At 56.2% G+C, this 16,962-nt stretch overlaps 2 protein-coding genes across 2 annotated transcripts in view; one reads left to right on the plus strand and one right to left on the minus strand.

Moving 5' to 3' along the window:
• Positions 1–6,328: 6,328 nt before the first annotated feature.
• ITGAE (integrin subunit alpha E) overlaps positions 6,329–16,962 on the minus strand; it is a 51,424-nt gene continuing 40,790 nt past the window's right edge. Inside the window, exons 25-34 of the mRNA XM_058676456.1 lie at positions 16,570–16,633; positions 16,371–16,478; positions 14,294–14,767; positions 14,050–14,145; positions 13,417–13,758; positions 13,194–13,326; positions 12,486–12,757; positions 10,760–10,861; positions 7,218–7,328; positions 6,329–6,424 (exon numbers count right to left, since the gene is read on the minus strand). Coding sequence (XP_058532439.1) covers positions 6,329–6,424; positions 7,218–7,328; positions 10,760–10,861; positions 12,486–12,757; positions 13,194–13,326; positions 13,417–13,758; positions 14,050–14,145; positions 14,294–14,767; positions 16,371–16,478; positions 16,570–16,633 — 1,798 coding nt within the window. The remainder of the gene's footprint in view (positions 6,425–7,217; positions 7,329–10,759; positions 10,862–12,485; positions 12,758–13,193; positions 13,327–13,416; positions 13,759–14,049; positions 14,146–14,293; positions 14,768–16,370; positions 16,479–16,569; positions 16,634–16,962) is intronic.
• HASPIN (histone H3 associated protein kinase) lies at positions 12,928–15,560 on the plus strand. Its single transcript, XM_058676288.1, has one exon. The coding sequence runs from the start codon at positions 13,076–13,078 to the stop codon at positions 15,329–15,331; it is 2,256 nt and encodes a 751-aa protein (XP_058532271.1). The 5' UTR covers positions 12,928–13,075; the 3' UTR covers positions 15,332–15,560.

Here is a 16,962-nt window from a genome sequence, read left to right on the forward strand (position 1 = left end):
GTGGAGACCCTTGAAACCCACCTGGGGAGGGGGCTCAGTGCCTGTTCCAAAGCTGAAGTCCCAGCACCCACAGCAGCGACCACTACGGTGCTGCCCTCACAGCTGTGCGAAGTTGGGAAGATGGGCCCCAGAAGGGCAGGGCCCGGGGCCTTTAACAGCTCTGACCAGCACCAGGCCTGGCAGGTAATAGTTCTGCACAGAAGAGCCAAGTGAGGGGGAGAGGGGCAGTGTGATGGCTCAACTGGCTAATCCTCCACTTCCAAGTGCTAGGATCCTATATGGGCACCAGTTTGTGCTCCCCAAATGGAACTAAGCCATCTGAAGCCAGGAGCTTCTGCAGGGTGCAGGGTCCCGAGGCCTTGAGCCATCCTCCACTCTTTCCCCAGGCCACCAGCAGGAAGCTGGATTTTAAATAGAGCTGCTGGGATTCGAACCAGTGTCCACATGAGATGCTGGCACCATAGGCAGAGGCTTAGCTTGCTATACCATCGTGTTGGGCCCCCTCCTTCATGGTTTTTAGACAGGGAGGGTACTTGGAGCTGTCACCCAGCACAGCCACAGCTGGGGAGGCTGGAGTGATCCTCTCTCTCCTGCCAGCCTGCTCCAGGTCCTTACCCTCCTCTGTTCCTCCGACTGCCCAGGGAGACACAGGCACCTGTGCAAGTGTCCTGAGAACACGGCCCTGGGAAAGGTACAGGGGAAGTTGGGCTGTTGGACCTCTCAGAGTGCCTGGGCTGCCCCTGGCCTGGAGAAGAGTACCAGAAGTCAGCAGGAAGCCCCCCCACTCCCCCTCCTGACACACACACACACACACACACACAGTGCAAATGGCAGCACAAGTCCCTCTCCTCCTTGGTGGGAATCCTGGCTCATGTGGCCAAAGCCAAAGGATCCCTCTTCGCTTTGCAGGGCATCTTCCTGTTTTTGTTTGTTTGTTGTTACATATTTATTTTAAAGTCAGAGTGAAAAAAAAAGAGACAACAGAGGGCAGGAAGGAGAAAGAGTGAGAACCTCCCACCTGCTGGTTCACTTCCCACATAGCTGCAGAGCGCAGGGATGGGTCAGCTCAAAGCCAGGAGCCAGAAGCTTCAACTTGGCCTCCCACGTGGGTGCCAGGCACTTGGGCCACCGTTCCCAGGCGCCTGCCCAGGGAGCTGCATTGACAGCAGACTCGAGCTGGCACATGGATCTGGGATGCTGGCATCGCAAGTGGCGCCTTAACCTGTGACACCGCATCGTGCCCCCTCTTGCCCACTCAGTATCTACAGAATGCCCATCCACTGCTGTTGGAGGCATGGAGGCGCCAGGCACCTGCGCTCCCCTAGCCTGACAGGGGAGCAGTGCTGGTATTTGCCTCCGGAGTGGGCAGCCCTTCCTGGATTCTCCACATCCCACCCTCCACCCCACCCCACCCCCCGGGCACAGCCAAGGCCGTGCTGCACCTTGCGTGAGGACCACCGTGGAGCTTTTGAGACCATACACAGGAGACACCTGCTGGGGGAGGGCACCGCTGCTCGCCGGGGTCCCTTACAGCACAGCTGTGATCCACAGTCCGCCGATAGCCATCTCGGATCTAGGCTAGCAGGTGCATTAGTAATACTGCAGGGATGAGCACGCTGTGCTGGGGTCCATGCAGTGGGCATGGAGGACACAAGGGTGTGTGGAGAACTGTTCTGCAGGCAAGGCCAGGAGGAATCTTCCACGACATGGCAGGGCTCTGCGGATGTCTCTGCGACCACGGGAAGGCAGTTCCACCTGCCTCTGCATGCACACTGGACCACCCCGCTGAGAATTCTGTAATCTATTGAGGCATTGTTTGCCCCTGCAGAGTTGATTTTTACTATCAATGTGAGCTTGGAAGTTGATGTTGCTTGCCAAAGGGCCTTTTACAATTCATGCTGTCTCTGTTGCCCCCATTGACCATATGGCTGGGAGAGGTTGGAGAACGTTTATATTAACATTGTAAAACATGCTAATGCAGGGCGTTTAGTCCATGGGTGTAGTAGGAATCAATATTTAGGGTTTTCTCTCCTTGATCTTTAGGTTTCTCCTGTGATCCTTTCTTCCCTTAACTGATTGAAGATTAAGTTGTAGAATGAGGATTGGAGCAGGAATATTTTCTGATTGATATGCACCGTCTATTGAAGAACTTCCTGGATAGATAGCCCCCTGCCTTATGGTGAAACAAAGGGCACAGTTATCTTCAGAAACGCCAGCTTGTGGACGGCAACACCCATTGGTTCCAGTGGAAGACAGGGCTGGAAACAGAACTGACCCAGCAATTGCAACCACCAGCTAATTGGGGTGATGGACTGTACCAGTCCCCCTACTTGCCAAGTACACACAAGAATCTGGTCTGGGATCACCTCAAAGTTTCTTTGGGGATCTCCCCAATCGAACTGCCGGACTCAGAACCCATGGTCTGCCATGGAGTGCAAGTGCCAGAGCCGAGCCTCCTCAGAGGCTCAGAGCAGTGGAGAGCATAACTAGCTGCACATGGAGGATATGGCAGCCTATCGGAACCTGCAGAGGACACCTGGCACCACAACAGAGGACAGAACAAATCAATTACCTCAGCCATATGTTGGCAGTGAAAAACAGGGCAAGCGGAGACTCTAAGATGGACTATGTCAATCAGCGGATTCTTCAGCGACCTCGTTGTGCTTGGAAGGGCGAGACTGGCAGCAATTCATAACTGTTGAACTACAAAACCCTCGGAGCTTGCCCCACATCAGGGACCTGGGATGGGTGGGAGACTATGTGGGCTTCTCCCTTACCTCCCCCTTTACCTCAGATACAGGAGAAAAATGTGGAAATAATAGTCATATCCACTTTCTTGTAGCCCTTGAACCTTTGTGCCCTAATTATGTAAAGATTGTCAAAAATAGAGGAAAAAATTAAAAAAAAAAACACCCGCCAGCTTGACCACGATGTGAGAGCTTATGACATCTTCTGTATAAATAAAGGGGACAGCTTTCTTGCATTGTCCATCATGATCCTGAAATTGTCACGCACCCTTCTTGAGTTTCGAACTCTGCTGGAGCTGGACTCCGGCACCACAGGAAACAGGCTCCAGCTGCCAACCACCCCAAGAACTGTCCTCACTGATGGATCAGTGCTGCCTGGCACCGAGCACTTGATCAGAGGACTCGGTTACTGCATCCAACTCTTGCTGAGAGTGAACAGTCCAGCACTGGCCTCTCTGGGCACCAGGAAAATCAAAACTCACATCACTGAGCCCAGTAAACAGGGACTGCTGTGGGGCAGAGCCAGCGAGCTCCCCAACCCCTGCTGAGGTGTCCTCCTGGGACAGGCTGCCCTTCCCTCTGTACCGGTCACCAGCACAGCGTTGCCATCCTCCTTCCTTGGCAGCTTCCAGGCTCAGCTCTCACGGGCCTCCTGGACCCCTCTCCCCGCTGAATCCCCACACGTCAGGATTCTGGTTGTTTCCTCCTCTGCTGCAGTCACAGCGGCCCATCAGGCTAGGCTGGAGGGCAGGAGAGGACCACTCGGAAGCAGGATGTCCCGGAAACTTTTAGAATGTGGGGGAAAGCATGAATGACATTCCTGACTGTCTTTCCTGTACCCCCAGCCTGACTAAGCCTTTGTGTGTGTGTGTGTGTGTGTGTGTGTTTATATTCTTCCAGAGCATCCAATTACATTTGTTCCCAGAAGCAACTGGCCAGCTATCCGGCTGAGCACAGCAGGATAACGAATTCAAACCCAGGCTCCAGGCTCAGGATGCAGCTTTTGCATCCACATGACCCTGAGCAGTTGCCACAAAGGCTGCACCCCCGGCCCGCACATGGAGCTGAACCAATGCAGCCTTGCAAGTGGCTGTGGAGTGAGACGGGGCGCCTGTGTGGCTCGGCTCGGGTCATTCTGCACACCCATGTCTAAAGGGCAACTCCACTCCGAGCTGTCGGTCACCCGCGCCCTGCCCAGGTGGCAAAGTAGCTTTGATAGGAAGAAGCATGAGACTAGTGATGCCAAGTCTGTTGCAGTACCAATAGCTCTGCCCTGTGGCCCTGGGCAAGTTGCCCCACTCCTCCACCACAAGCAGAAAATGCCCTGGATTCAGTCTGTGACATGGGCAGCCCAGGAGTACCAGTCTGAATCCTGACTGCTCTGTTTCCCATCGAGTTCCCCGCTAATGTGCCTGGGAAAGCAGCAGAGGATGGCCCAAGCACTTGGGACCCCACACCCATGTGGGAGACCTGGATGAAGCTCCTGGCTGGTGGCTGTTGGTGGCCATTTGAGGAGTGAACCAGCAGAAGGAAGTCCCTGCCCCCAACCCTCTTTTAACTAAATCTTAAAACGTAAAAACATAAAGATTAGCTGCAAAGCACCAAGTCCCCTGGGGTACCTGCCTCCCCAAATGGGACAGGAGCATTTAGGGCAGGTCTGGTAAGTGTTCACACCCATTTTCACTGCACTTTAATGAAAATGTAGCATTTGCTTCCATTATCATCGGGGGTTTGGTGGGAATGGACAGCCACAGCGTGCAGCCTGGACCCCCCCAGAGAGGAGTGTTAAGTGTTTATTTCAAAGAGTTGCAGACAGAGGCAGGGACACAGAGAGATCTTCCATCTGCTGGTTCACTCTCCAGGGGGCTACAATGGCCGGGGCTGGGCCAGGCTGAAGCTGGGAGCCAGGAGCTTCTTCCAGATCTCCCCTCATGGGTGCAGGGGCCCAGGCACATGGGCCATCCTCCACTGCTTTCCCAGGCGCATTGGCAGTGAGCTGGACCAGAAGTAGAGGCAATAGGACTCAAATTGGTGCCCATATGGGAGGCTGACATTGTAGGCAGTGCCATGATGCCATCACTTGTAAAGCTGGAAAAATATGTAAGCACAGTACAATGTTAGCGGCAGGCAATGGCAGACATACACTCGGTGTAAAATTCAACTTTCCTGGAGGGTGAACATTGTTAATACGACGTCGGGCGGGGAAACATTGGAGAGTCACCATAAAGTGCTCAAAAGGTTTATAACACAAAGAAAACATGAGAATCCCCTGGCAGGAATCACTAGAGTCCTTAGCCAGCTAGCAAACCCACCTAGTGGGTTCTGCCTCTAGGAGGTTGAAGACCCCAGGCTCCAGGGTCCTGATTCAGTCAGGCCAGCAGCCCTCTGCGAGACTGCAAAAGCTAACAGCACATCTGGCGCTCAGTGGCCTGGGGTGCCTGCTCCCACCCAGCACTCCAACCTTCACTGGGCCCCGTGAGTCTAACGGGGAACGGGCACTGCCAGACACCAAAGCCAAGAGAACTCCTGCCAATGCCCTGGGCGGGGCTAGCTCTGGCCCCTCCCAGACCCCACTGCAGCAAAGAGGAGCCCCCCAACCACCTGCCCGAGAGACTGTGGCTGGCTCCAGGGTCTTGGGGGGTGACTAACAGAACTCACTGAAAAACAAATAAAACTAAAGCAGTGGTATTTGGCGCAGCGGCTAAGAATCCAGGCTCTGCTCCCAAGACCAGCTTCCTGCTGATCCGTACACCCGGAGGCCAGCAGTGGCTCGAGTGTTTGGTCCCTGCCACCCACGGGGGAGACCCAGGCTGAGCTGCAGGCTCAGTAGCCCATGGCCACTGCAGACACTTAGGAAATGAGCCAGCAAATAGACCATCTCTGTCTCTTGCCATGAAAATAAATTTTAGGGCCCAAAACAGGGGCCTAGCGGCTAAAGTCCTCACCTTGAACACCCCGGGATCCCATATGGTCACCAGTTCTAATCCCGGCAGCTCCACTTCCCATCCAGCTCCCTGCCTGTGGCCTGGGAAAGCAGTCGAGGATGGCACAAAGCCTTGGGACCCTGCACCCATGTGGGAGACCAGGGGGAGCTCCTGGCTCCTGGCTTCTGTTCGCCACAGCACCGGTTGTTGTGGTCACTTGGGGAGTGAATCATCGGATGGAAGATATTCCTCTCTGTCTCTCCTCCTCTCGTATATCTGACTTTACAGTTAAAAAAAAAATTTTTTTAAACTCATCAAGTGGAGAGGCATAGCCGTGCTTGTACTTGACCTTCGGTCAGTCAAACCTGTGAGGCTTCTCCTGGAAATCTGGGAGAATTGAGAACTTTTCAAAAGCGAGAACAAAGATTTGCCCGAAGAAATGTCAATATTTACTGCCAATCATAAAGAACACACGTGCTATTAAAGGTGCTCCTGTAGAGAGAACTGTTGCACTTTATTTACTGTCCAAGCGTGCGCAGGCTTTTCTTCCGACACCTGCATGATGATGGCTGCTCAGACAACAGTCCACAGACGTCGTCATCCCAAAGGAAGCGCAGTGGCCAGACTCCACGCGCGCTGGCGGCCGTGGGTGCTGGGCTAACCGTCCTCGGGCAGCAGACTCTCAGGCCTCAGCTGGACCTTCCTCATGCTCTCCAGGTTCAGCTGCTGGTATTTCCTTTTGAAAAAGCCACACTGCAACAGAGGGCGGGGAAGCCCCGTTACAGGGCGTTTCGGTGCAAGCTCTCAGCAGATCCGGGTGCGGCTTCAGGAAAGCGCCCCCACCGCCTCACAGCTGCTCAGACTTCCTGCTCCCCCACCCTCTCTCTCTCTGCAGCTCTACCAATGACTGCGTCCTTCAAAAGCCTGCTCAGACCACCGCCTTGCCTGCTGCCCCACCTTCCTGTGAGGCCCTAGGGTGAAACACTTGAACTCAGTTCACGCCACCAGGCATTATGGTTCCAGCTGAACTGCAGCTACTTTTACATTTGTGAAACGCCCCAGATGGCCTAGAGTGCCGAGGCCAGCCAGAGGCCCCGGATGGCCGCCTCTACCAAGAAGCTCCAGGGACAGCCGGCATGACCGGGGCCTCTCCAGGCCGAGTGCTCAGAGCAGTGACAGCGGGAGGTGGGGACGGGCATGCCAGGTGGGGACATGGCCCTCCTGAGGGAACTGCCCGTCTTGTTCGGGGAACAGGAGAGGGTGGGGAGGGGTCAAGCCCGGAGAACTGGGGGTGGTTCTCGAACAGTGCCAAGAGTTGGCACGTTACAACAGGGACGGCAGGGAAGGGACTGATGATTGGAACTGTCTAACGAAGAGCTCTCAGGACTCTGATATTTGAAGTCGGTTTTTGATTCTTTCAGACACTCTGTCTCCCTCGCTGGCCTCGACGGCGCCTGTGTGGGACTGATGGAGGATGGAAACCTGGCCAGGAGCCCAGGGTCGCTGCCCAAGGGCTCAGGGCCTCGGGAACCCGTGCGGCACTGACCTTGAAGAGGATAACCACGATGAGCAGCAAGAGCAGCAGGCCGCCCACGCTGCTCCCGATGATGAGCGCCAAGGAGGGCTGGGCCGCTTCCCGCAGGAAGATGACGGTGATCTGCACGGGCAGAGACACGCTGATACATCCGGGAAAGCCAACGAAGAAACACCTCCACGCGTTGTCATTAAGAAGCCAAAACGTGAAGGCTTGGCAACATCCCGTGTATTGACTGACACTGACGATGACGACGCATAAAGCTAACCGTGGCCTGGCGCGGCACTTTAGAACCCTTCTGAATCAAGTGACCAAAACACTTGATGGGAAACTATTTTAGTCACTAAGCTAGAACAGCAAAACCTGTCAGGGGACTGTGACCTTTGGGTAGGGATGCTCGTCCATTTCAAAGGGAGTCCTAGGGAGTCAGGGACCGGTGGTGCAGCACAGCACGTCAAGCCTCTGCCTGCAATGCCAATATCCCATGAGTGCAAAGTTCAAGTCCCAGCTGTTCCACTTCCAATGCAGCTCCCTGCTAATGCACCCGCGAAAGCAGCAGAGGACGGCCAAGCATCTGGATCCCCGACACACACAGGTGGGGTGGCTTCTTTCCTGCTCCTTATCTCCAACATCATGGCTGCCAAGTACTTTCCAGCTCGGCTCTCACTGCTCTCTTAGTCTCTGGGACACACCTGCCCCCACAAGAACTCTCCACAGGGTTCCTGGGTCTGCCCTTCCCCAGACGACCCAGCGTGCATGAGGTCAGCGATGTGAAAGTAACTGTGCGTAAGTGCCAGCCGCGGAGCACTCTCCCTGCTGCAGCCGCAGCAGCTCCCTTCCCACCACACTCAGAGGGGAGGTCCCAGCGGAGACCCAGGCCTGCCTCTCAAACGGGACTTGGGGGGGGGGGACAAGAGCCAGCGCAGCTTTGCTGGGTTCCCTTGAGAGGCCTTTTCCAAGGATGCTGGAAAGGCTGTGGACATGGGCAAAGCCTCCAGGCTGTTCAGCGCACAGGTCTTGAGAACAGGAAGGAAGCCAAGCAAAGATCAGGGAGAGGCCGATTCTGAATCCAGCGGGCTGCCAAGGCGCCCCTGGGGCTCCGGCAAGATAAGACAGGGACACCACAGCTCAGAGCCAGCTCGAGGCAGCGCACTGGGCGGGCAGCCACCCGCAGCCATCCCCTATGCGGAATGACACGTGCTCTCATGCAAGCCGCCAAAGCTTTCTCCTCGGCCAGTGACCACCCTGGGGGCCCAGACCTCACTAACAGCGCATCCTTCTGTTACTGGCCTTTTGTGTCCTCGTTTGTATTCTGACCTGGGAAAATCCAGGATGTGGCCATGCAGCCACTCTGCTGGCTGCCGGAAGGAAGCTCATCCCAGGAACGCAGCAGAGCAGAGGGCTGAGGGCGTGAGGCCGGCGTCCTGGGGTGGGCCGCCCCTCACCCGATAAACAGCATGTACCCTTCTGGTACATTCGCTGGAGTTTTTCCTGACCTCAGCTGCAATGCATTTGCTTTGTGGCTATGTATACTCATCGATTCACTCTAACATGCTCTTTTTAAACATTTTTTTCCTTGTTATATATTTGAAAAGTAGAGACAGAGAGGCAAAGATCTTCTATCCACTGTTTTTTTTAATTGCCCCCCAAGAGCCAGACTTGGGCTGGGCCAGGCCAGGCCAGGCGCCTCAGGCCTCCCACACGGGTGGCAGAGAACCAAGGGGCCCTCCCCCTGCTGCCTCCCAAGGTGCACACTGGCAGGAAATAGAGCCAGGACTCACACCCAGGCACTGTCATATAGGATGCTGGTGTCCCAAGCGACCTCTCAAACACTATGCTATGCCACTCGCCCATCCTGGGATACATAATTCAATCAATTTGGGGCTAGAGATAAACAGTAAGAGGCTGGCACGGTGGCTCAACTGGCTAATCCTCTGTCTGCAATGCCACGCCCCAGGATCCCATATGGACGCAGGTTTGCATCCCGGCTGCTCCACTTCTCATCCAGCTCCCTGCTTGTGGCCTGGGAAAGCACTTGACAGCAAAGCCCTGGGATCCTGCATCCACGTGGGAGACCAGGAAGAATTTCCAGGCTCCTGGCTTCAGATTAACTCAGCTCTGGTCATTGTGGTCACTTGGGGAGTGAACCATCAGATGCAAGAGTTTTCTCTGCCTCTCCTTCTCTCTGTAAATCTGCTTTTCAAATAATTTTTCTAGAAATAAACAGTAAGAGTTGAAATAAATGCAGCATGTATTCACAAAACACTGCCAACAGTAACTCCCTTAGAGACTTAGAGACAGTGAGGGCGAGGAGGAATGAAGGACTGTACTCATTTGTGCCTTTCTATAATACTTGAATTTTCCTGCTGTTACTTCATTTTTTAAAACATGGGTATCAGGGCCAGCATTTGACACAGCAAGTTAAGCCACTGCCTGCAGCACCCACATTCCATATGAGTACTGGGCCAAGTCCTGGCTGCCCCACTTCAGATCCAACTCCCCTGCTAACACACCTAGAAACCAGGAGTTCCACTAAAGCCCCTGAACCCACACGGGAGACGAGCATGGAGTTCCTGGCTCCTGGTTTCTGTCTGGTCCAGTTCCTGCTGCTGTAGCCATGCACGTGTGTGTGTGTGTGTGTGTGTGTGTGTGTGTGTGTGTGTGTGTATAACTGCCTTTCAAGTAAAATAAAACAAAAAAGAAGGCAAAAAAACGGTAAAAATGCAGCATTTCAGAACCATCCAAAGCACTGGGACAGAACCCTCGAAATATGTACACATTGAGACTCTGGGTTGATATGAGGTGGCGGTTCCTCATCCCTGTGGACTGGGACGTGTGGAAAGTCATGAGTGGTTTCCCCCTTTGTCTCCTCTCTTCCCCCAGAAACAATAAAAAGAAATAGCAAATTTGGAAGCAATGAGTTCACTCAATTTTCCCTAAACCTCGATCCTTCCAACCCTGATCAACCATGTAATCATTTTTTTAAAAAAAAGCCTGGACACTAGGGGCTAGTACCTGCAACATCCCTCCGGCGAGAGAAACAGAGGGCTGAGCCCATAGCCATCCCGGCCCACTCCCGACCCGCTCTAATGCCAGCAGCGCCCCCCAGTGGGCGTCAAGGGGCATGAACACGCATGGAAACAGGGCACAGGCATGGCTTTGAGTTCTGGTCTGTAGCAGCACTCCAGCACTCAGGCTAAGTCTTATAAAATAATTGTGCATTCCCGGGCATTACACCATTTCACACCACAGGCCCTGAGGCTGCACAGTAGGAATATGGTTAAGGTACACACACTTCTCACCTAAGAAAATTTTTTTTCACCAACATAGTTGCAAATCAAAGTATCTATGTTTGTTGATTTGGACCTAGTTATCCAAGGCCTTCAGCCTAGGACTCTTCTTCAGTGGCTGCGTTCGTCAGGTCAGAAAATGAGGCCACAAACTATCTCAGCGACAGCCGAGGGCAGGGCCGAGCTCTGGGGAGCCAAGATCCCAGACAGGACCCCAGGCGCAACAGATCAAAGGCGCCGCCCACTTCACCCGGCCGGCATTACCTGGGTCCTGTGGTTCTCTGCATTCAGCCCCTCGTAGAGAGATCTGTTGAAGGTTATCGCCCCGAGCAGCTGCAGTTCAGAGATATCTTTGTCTCTTACTAGCTGGAAAGGATGGCGGACGTGGGGGAAGAGAGTGGGAAACAAAATGCTTTTTAAACACAGACTCACGGTGTTTGGACAGCATGTGTCACCTTCCACCTTAAACGTGTCCCTCCTCCAGCATCCATCAGCCTAGCCCACGGCCGCCACCAAGCCACCCAGGCTAGAGGTCTGCGGTCAGCCCTCCCCTCATCCCTCTGTCTCACTCCCATCTCCCCCATCACCGGAGCCTGTCTCACGCCGTTTCCAGCACCTGCGCCCCTCTCCTCTGCTCCCCACAGCTGTTGCTGTGCCCCTCAAAGCCTCAAGGCTCACACCTGGATCACTGCAACACATTCAACAGGCCTAGCAGCTCCCAACAGAGAAAGCTCAGCAGGGCATGGCCCTCCACAACTGTCCACCCCTATGAAGGTCCAGGGACAAGCACAGAGCTCCCGCCTGTGTCCAGAACAGGCCCGGCAAAGCTGTGCCATCAGGAAGGATGGGAGAGCTGGCTTGTCAGAAAGAGGCAGGAGCCAAAAAACAATCAAGCAGAGAATAGATACTGTAACGCCTTGCAAGCCTCGAAAAAAAAATACGGGGCTTGGGCCTGGTGCCGTGACTCAACTGGTTAATCCTCTACCTTCAGACTGCTCCACTTCCCATCCAGCTCCCTGCTTGTGGTCTGGGAAAGCAGTCGAGGACGGCCCAAAGCCTTGGGACCCTGCATGGGAGACCATGAAGAAGCTCCAGGCTCCTGGCTTCGAATCTGCTCAGCTCTGGCCATTGAGGCCATTTGGGGAGTGACCAGAGGATGGAAGATCTCCCTTTCTGTCCTTCCTTCTCTCTGTAATTATCTGCCTTTCCAATAAGTACATCTTTTAAAACGGCAAACATCACTTAAGAAATAATAAGGGGGGCCCGGCGGCATGGCCTAGCGGCTAAGGTCCTCACCTTGAAAGCCCCGGGATCCTATATGGGCGCCGGTTCTAATCCCGGCAGCTCCACTTCCCATCCAGCTCCCTGCTTGTGGCCTGGGAAAGCAGTCGAGGACGGTCCAATGCATTGGGACCCTGCACCCATGTGGGAGACCCGGAAGAGGTTCCTGGTTCCCGGCATCGGATCGGCGCGCATCGACCCGTTGCACTCACTTGGGGAGTGAATCATCGGACGGAAGATCTTCCTCTCTGTCTCTCCTCCTCTGTGTATATCTGGCTTTGTAATAAAATAAATAAATCTTTAAAAAATAATAATAAGGAAAGAGGCACAATGGAGTATTTGCTTTTAGAAGACACAGAGCTGTCCTGTGACTTCTCAGTAGAATGTAGAAAGCGCACAGGCCCGAGGTAACTGCTGCGGGCAGCCCCGCCCGGAGGCGGCGGCCTGAACCGCGGGGCAGAAGGGAAGGTCGTTCGGGTCCGCTTGGGAGGGGGCCCGGCAGCTGGTGCTGCGTGCGCACGGGGGTGTCAGGCAGCCGGGGGCCACAGGTAAGTCCCAGTAGGGAGTAGGAAAAGGAGTTCCTGAGGGGGAGCAGCTGACCTGGGGAAGCCGCGGGGGCACAAGATGCATCTAGACACCGGTTGGGGACACGCTGGGACGCCAGGGCGCGCCTGGAGAGCGGGACCCGGAGCACCCCGGGTTCCGGTACCTGCTTCGCCGGCTCCAGGGCGATCTCTGCAGCCACGGTCACATTTTCTCGGGCCGAGGAGACGGCGCAGCTCACGGAATACCACTTTTGCACGTGCTTGGAGAAGCAAACATTTCTACTCAGCCTGAAATGGCTCACACCTGGGGCATCCAAACGTCCCTCCCACGAGAGAAGCTGTGTCTGCCTTAGCCCAAGCCAAGCTCCAACCCCGGGGAAAGCGTCCCCGGAGCGAGGCGAGGCACAGCCTCGGGTGGGGAAGTGGGGGGGAAGCCCTCAATTGCCGCCGGCGGCAACCTTGCGACAATGGGGGCGCCCTGGCCTCTCCCGCATCTCCCCTTGCCCGTCTAGAGGATCGCTCACCTGAAACCGATCGATCACACAAGCTGTCTGAAGACGCACATCGCAGTCAGTGGAGGCCTGAAACGACAGCCATTCGCGCCAAGCCTTGAGCCCAACGACCCGCCCTGACGCTCCCGCCCCGCGTGGGTGCGTGCGCCCAGGGCGCGCTGCGCAGACGCACGGCCCGGCCCTGGGACCCGGCGCCCGAGTCTCGCGAGGTTTGCGTTTGAACCGGCTGGCGGGTTCCGGCCATGTCGGCGTCCCTCGCTCCGCCCGGGAGCCGGCTCTTTCGAACGTATGGAGTGGCCCGGGGCCCGGGGCCGGGGCGCCGGGGGCAGCAGCAACAGCAGCAGCAGCAGCAGCAGCAGCCGGGCCGGGCGGCGGCGGCGTGGTTTCCGCCGGAGGACTGGAAGCGTTTCTTCAGCAGCAGCAGCAGCAGCGAAGTGAGCCTCAGCACCGGCCTGTCGTCGTCGGTTGCGTCCGATGACCCCGCAGACCCCGACTACCCCGGCAGCCCGGTCGGCCGGCGGCGGCGGAGGCGTCCTGGCGGCCGAGCCTCCCAGGTCCGGGGGACCCTGCCCGCCGCCGCCACCCCGAGACGCCTGAGGCTGCGGGCTCGGCTCCCGCAGAAGTGCAGCACGCCCTGCGACCAGCTCCGGCTGCCCGCGTTCCCCGGCCGCCGCCCCGGCTTGCCCAGCCCCGACGTCAGCATGGACAGCCAGGACGCCGACGAGCTGGGCACCAGCGCCTCCCTCTTCGGGGACGCCGCCGTAGTCTCCAGCTCCCCGGAGGAGGCGGCGCCGGGAGGCCGGCTCAGCAGGATGGTCCTCCGAGCCCGGGCCAGCCTCAGGTCAGCTCTGTTGAGCCTCACGGACTCGGGGAGACCCGCGGCGGATTCTGAGCGTGAGGTCAGTGGGGACCACGGGACAGCATCCTGCGCTAAGACACAACCCGTGGGAAGCCGGCTGCAGGGCCCTGGGCTCCCTGGCACTGGTCAGAAGCGGGGTGCGGGTCGGGGCTCTTGTCGGAAAGCGGGGTCTCAGAGGGCTGCCCCCTCAGACTCCGAGGACCCCAGTGGTAGCCAGGACTCTGTTGTGCCTAAGAGAATTCTGCCAAAGCGGAAGAGGAAACACGAAGAGGCGGTGGAGACCTCCCTGCAGCATTCCCACGGGCCTAAGAAAGGCCAGCAGGTCGGGGGGCAGTCGGCCCTAGCTCACCGGCCTACCCGTCTACGGAACACCTGCTCCTGGACCAAAATCAGGGCCTCCTTGGGCCTCCACAAGAAGAAAATCGTGGCCGACGCGTCGGACGTGTGCAGCACCTACACCATCACCAGCTCACTCTCCGAGTCCCTCCTCTCCGACCACTCAGGCCCTTCTGTCCCCCACAGGACGCGCAGCGCCGCATCCCCCTGGCACTCGTCCTCCATCTATCTGCTAAGCCCCCTGATCTCCCTCCCCGTGGCTGACAAAAAGTCCCACGATGCCGAGAAGGTCTACTGGGAGTGCAACCAGGAAGGCCCCATCCCCTTCAGCTACTGCCTCCCCACGGGCAAGCTGGAACGTTGTGAGAAGATCGGGGAAGGCGTGTTTGGGGAAGTCTTTCAGATTTTCGGGGATCACAACACGCCGGTGGCCCTGAAGATCGTTGCCATCGAAGGCCCCGACTTGGTCAATGGGGCCCACCAGAAAACCTTTGAGGAAATCCTGCCTGAAATCATCATCTCTAAGGAACTGAGCCTCCTGTCCACCGAGGCGTGCAACCGCACCGAAGGCTTCATCGGGCTCAACTCGGTGCACTGCGTGCAGGGCCCCTACCCGGCCCTGCTGCTCAGAGCCTGGGACCGCTACCACTCCACGAAAGGCTCGGCCAACGACAGGCCTGACTTCTTTGAGGAAGACCAGCTCTTCATCGTGCTGGAGTTTGAGTTTGGAGGCACTGACCTGGAGCAGATGAAGACAAAGCTGTCCTCCATGGCCACAGCCAAGAGCATCCTGCACCAGGTCACGGCATCCCTGGCTGTGGCCGAGGAGTCCCTGCACTTTGAGCACCGGGACCTGCACTGGGGCAACGTGCTCTTGAAGAAGACCAACGTGCGTGAGCTGCAGTACACCCTCAAGGGGGAGACGAGGGCCATCCCCACCTGCGGGCTACAGGTCAACATCATTGACTACACCCTGTCCCGCCTGGAGCGTGACGGGATCGTGGTGTTCTGTGACATCTCCACGGATGAGGAGCTGTTCTCTGGGCAAGGGGATTACCAGTTTGACATCTACAGGCTCATGAGGAAAGAAAACAACAACTGCTGGGGTGAATACCACCCTTACAATAACGTGCTCTGGCTGCATTATCTCACGGACAAGATCCTGAAGCAGGTGACCTTCAAAAGGAACTGCAACACCCCGAGCATGAAGAAACTCAAGAAGAAGATCGAACATTTCCACAAGACCGTGCTGGACTTCAGCTCGGCCACCGACCTGCTCTGCGAGCACAGCCTGTTCCAGTAGCCCGGGCCCGTCTTCCCGCCCCGGGCACTGCTCCGGCCTCTCCGGTGCTGCCCGTTTCCAACACACACTGCTCCTCTCCCGGAGCGCGGTGACATTGCCACTTTTACTTGTTTTCAGTCAGCTAATCAAAGAAGAGTTTTTCTTTCCAAATAGAAACTGCAATGTTTGAAACTTGCCGGTTGCCCAGTGTCCTTCAAAAATAAACTACAGCTGAGAACGAGTATTTACAGCTCACGCCCTGTTTCTGATGGCCCGTGGTCTGCTCTGTACATGCCTTTCCCTGGGTTCCTTTTTGAACTTTGCCACTTGGTGGAGCTCGAGTAGGGGGAGGGGAGACGGGCAGGAGAGGCCGCTGCTTGGGAATGCCCATGGTCCCTATCAGGGTGCCTGGGACGGCCTGCCCCGCTTCCGATCCAGCTGCCTGCTAATGCACCTGACGCACAGCAGGCCGTAGCCCAGGGGCCTTAAGTCCCTGCCCCGCACACGCGTAGGAGACCTCATTGGAATTTCCTTGCATTGGCTTTGCTCTGTCTCAGCCCTGACTGTGGTGGGCAAATCCATCTCCATCCCTCCCTCTCTGTCCCTCTCGATGTTCATGTAAATACACATCTTTTGAAGAATAAAGTTGGGAAGGCCCAGACCTCGGCTGTTGGACTGACCGGAGCCGCTGCCTTAGCCCCCGAGGCTGGTTGATGCTGGTGCTGAGCGGAGCTCCAGAGAGGGGAGGAAGATAATGGGGATGTGGGGGGTGGGGTGGGAAGCAGGGTGGTGGTGGAAGAAATGCCACGTGTTTACCCAGCTCGGGCACTATGTAGCGTAATTTCCAAAGGGACAATTAAAATGTCTCCACAGCTACTCCGAAGGCTTAAACTTTTGCTTAGTCATCAAGGAGAGCAGAACAAATGCTGCCGTAAATTTCGAGTGCTTGCCGCTCTAGTGTTTGCCTCAGGGTTCACTAACCTTGTTTTGATACCTTTTCAAACGGAGTCACTCACTCCAGATGGAGATGTGTGTGTCATAAACAATCACCATGAAGTACCTGAGTCTTGTTCAGGGTCTTCAGTGTTACAATCTGGAGACCTTGTAATGTGACTGGGACACAAATCTGCAACTGGTACTCTGCTCCAAAGGGATTTTCTCCATGGATCTGCAAAATAAAGTCCGGCGGTAGAAGTCAGAGCCGGCGTTACTTGGCCACCCGCAGCTGTGTAAGGGGAAGCCCAAAGCCAAACACTTACATTAAAGAGGAAGTCCTTGTGCTCGGAAAGCCCCCTGCTTGTGTTCACGTACGTCACTGATGGCCTGCAATGAGAGGACGTGTGTCAAACCTCAAGGTCCCCTCTCTGAAGGAACCTGATGCACAGATGGCAGTGGCACTTGAGAGATCAAAGCTGAATGTCAGAACGTAAAGCAAGGGGTTGGGACCTGCCCCCGCGCCGTGGCATACAAGTGAAGCCGCCAACTGCAGTGCCGCCACCCATGTGGGCGCTGGTCTGAATCCCAGCTGCTCCACTGCTCCAGCTCCCTGCTAATGACTTGGGAAAGCGGCTCAAGTGCCTGGGCCCCTGCACCCACATGGGAGACCTGGAAGAAGCTCCTGGCCTCAGCCTGTCCCCAGTTGTGGCCATTGC

Source organism: Ochotona princeps, chromosome 17 (genome assembly GCF_030435755.1).
Source record: "Ochotona princeps isolate mOchPri1 chromosome 17, mOchPri1.hap1, whole genome shotgun sequence".
Taxonomy (NCBI): domain Eukaryota; kingdom Metazoa; phylum Chordata; class Mammalia; order Lagomorpha; family Ochotonidae; genus Ochotona; species Ochotona princeps.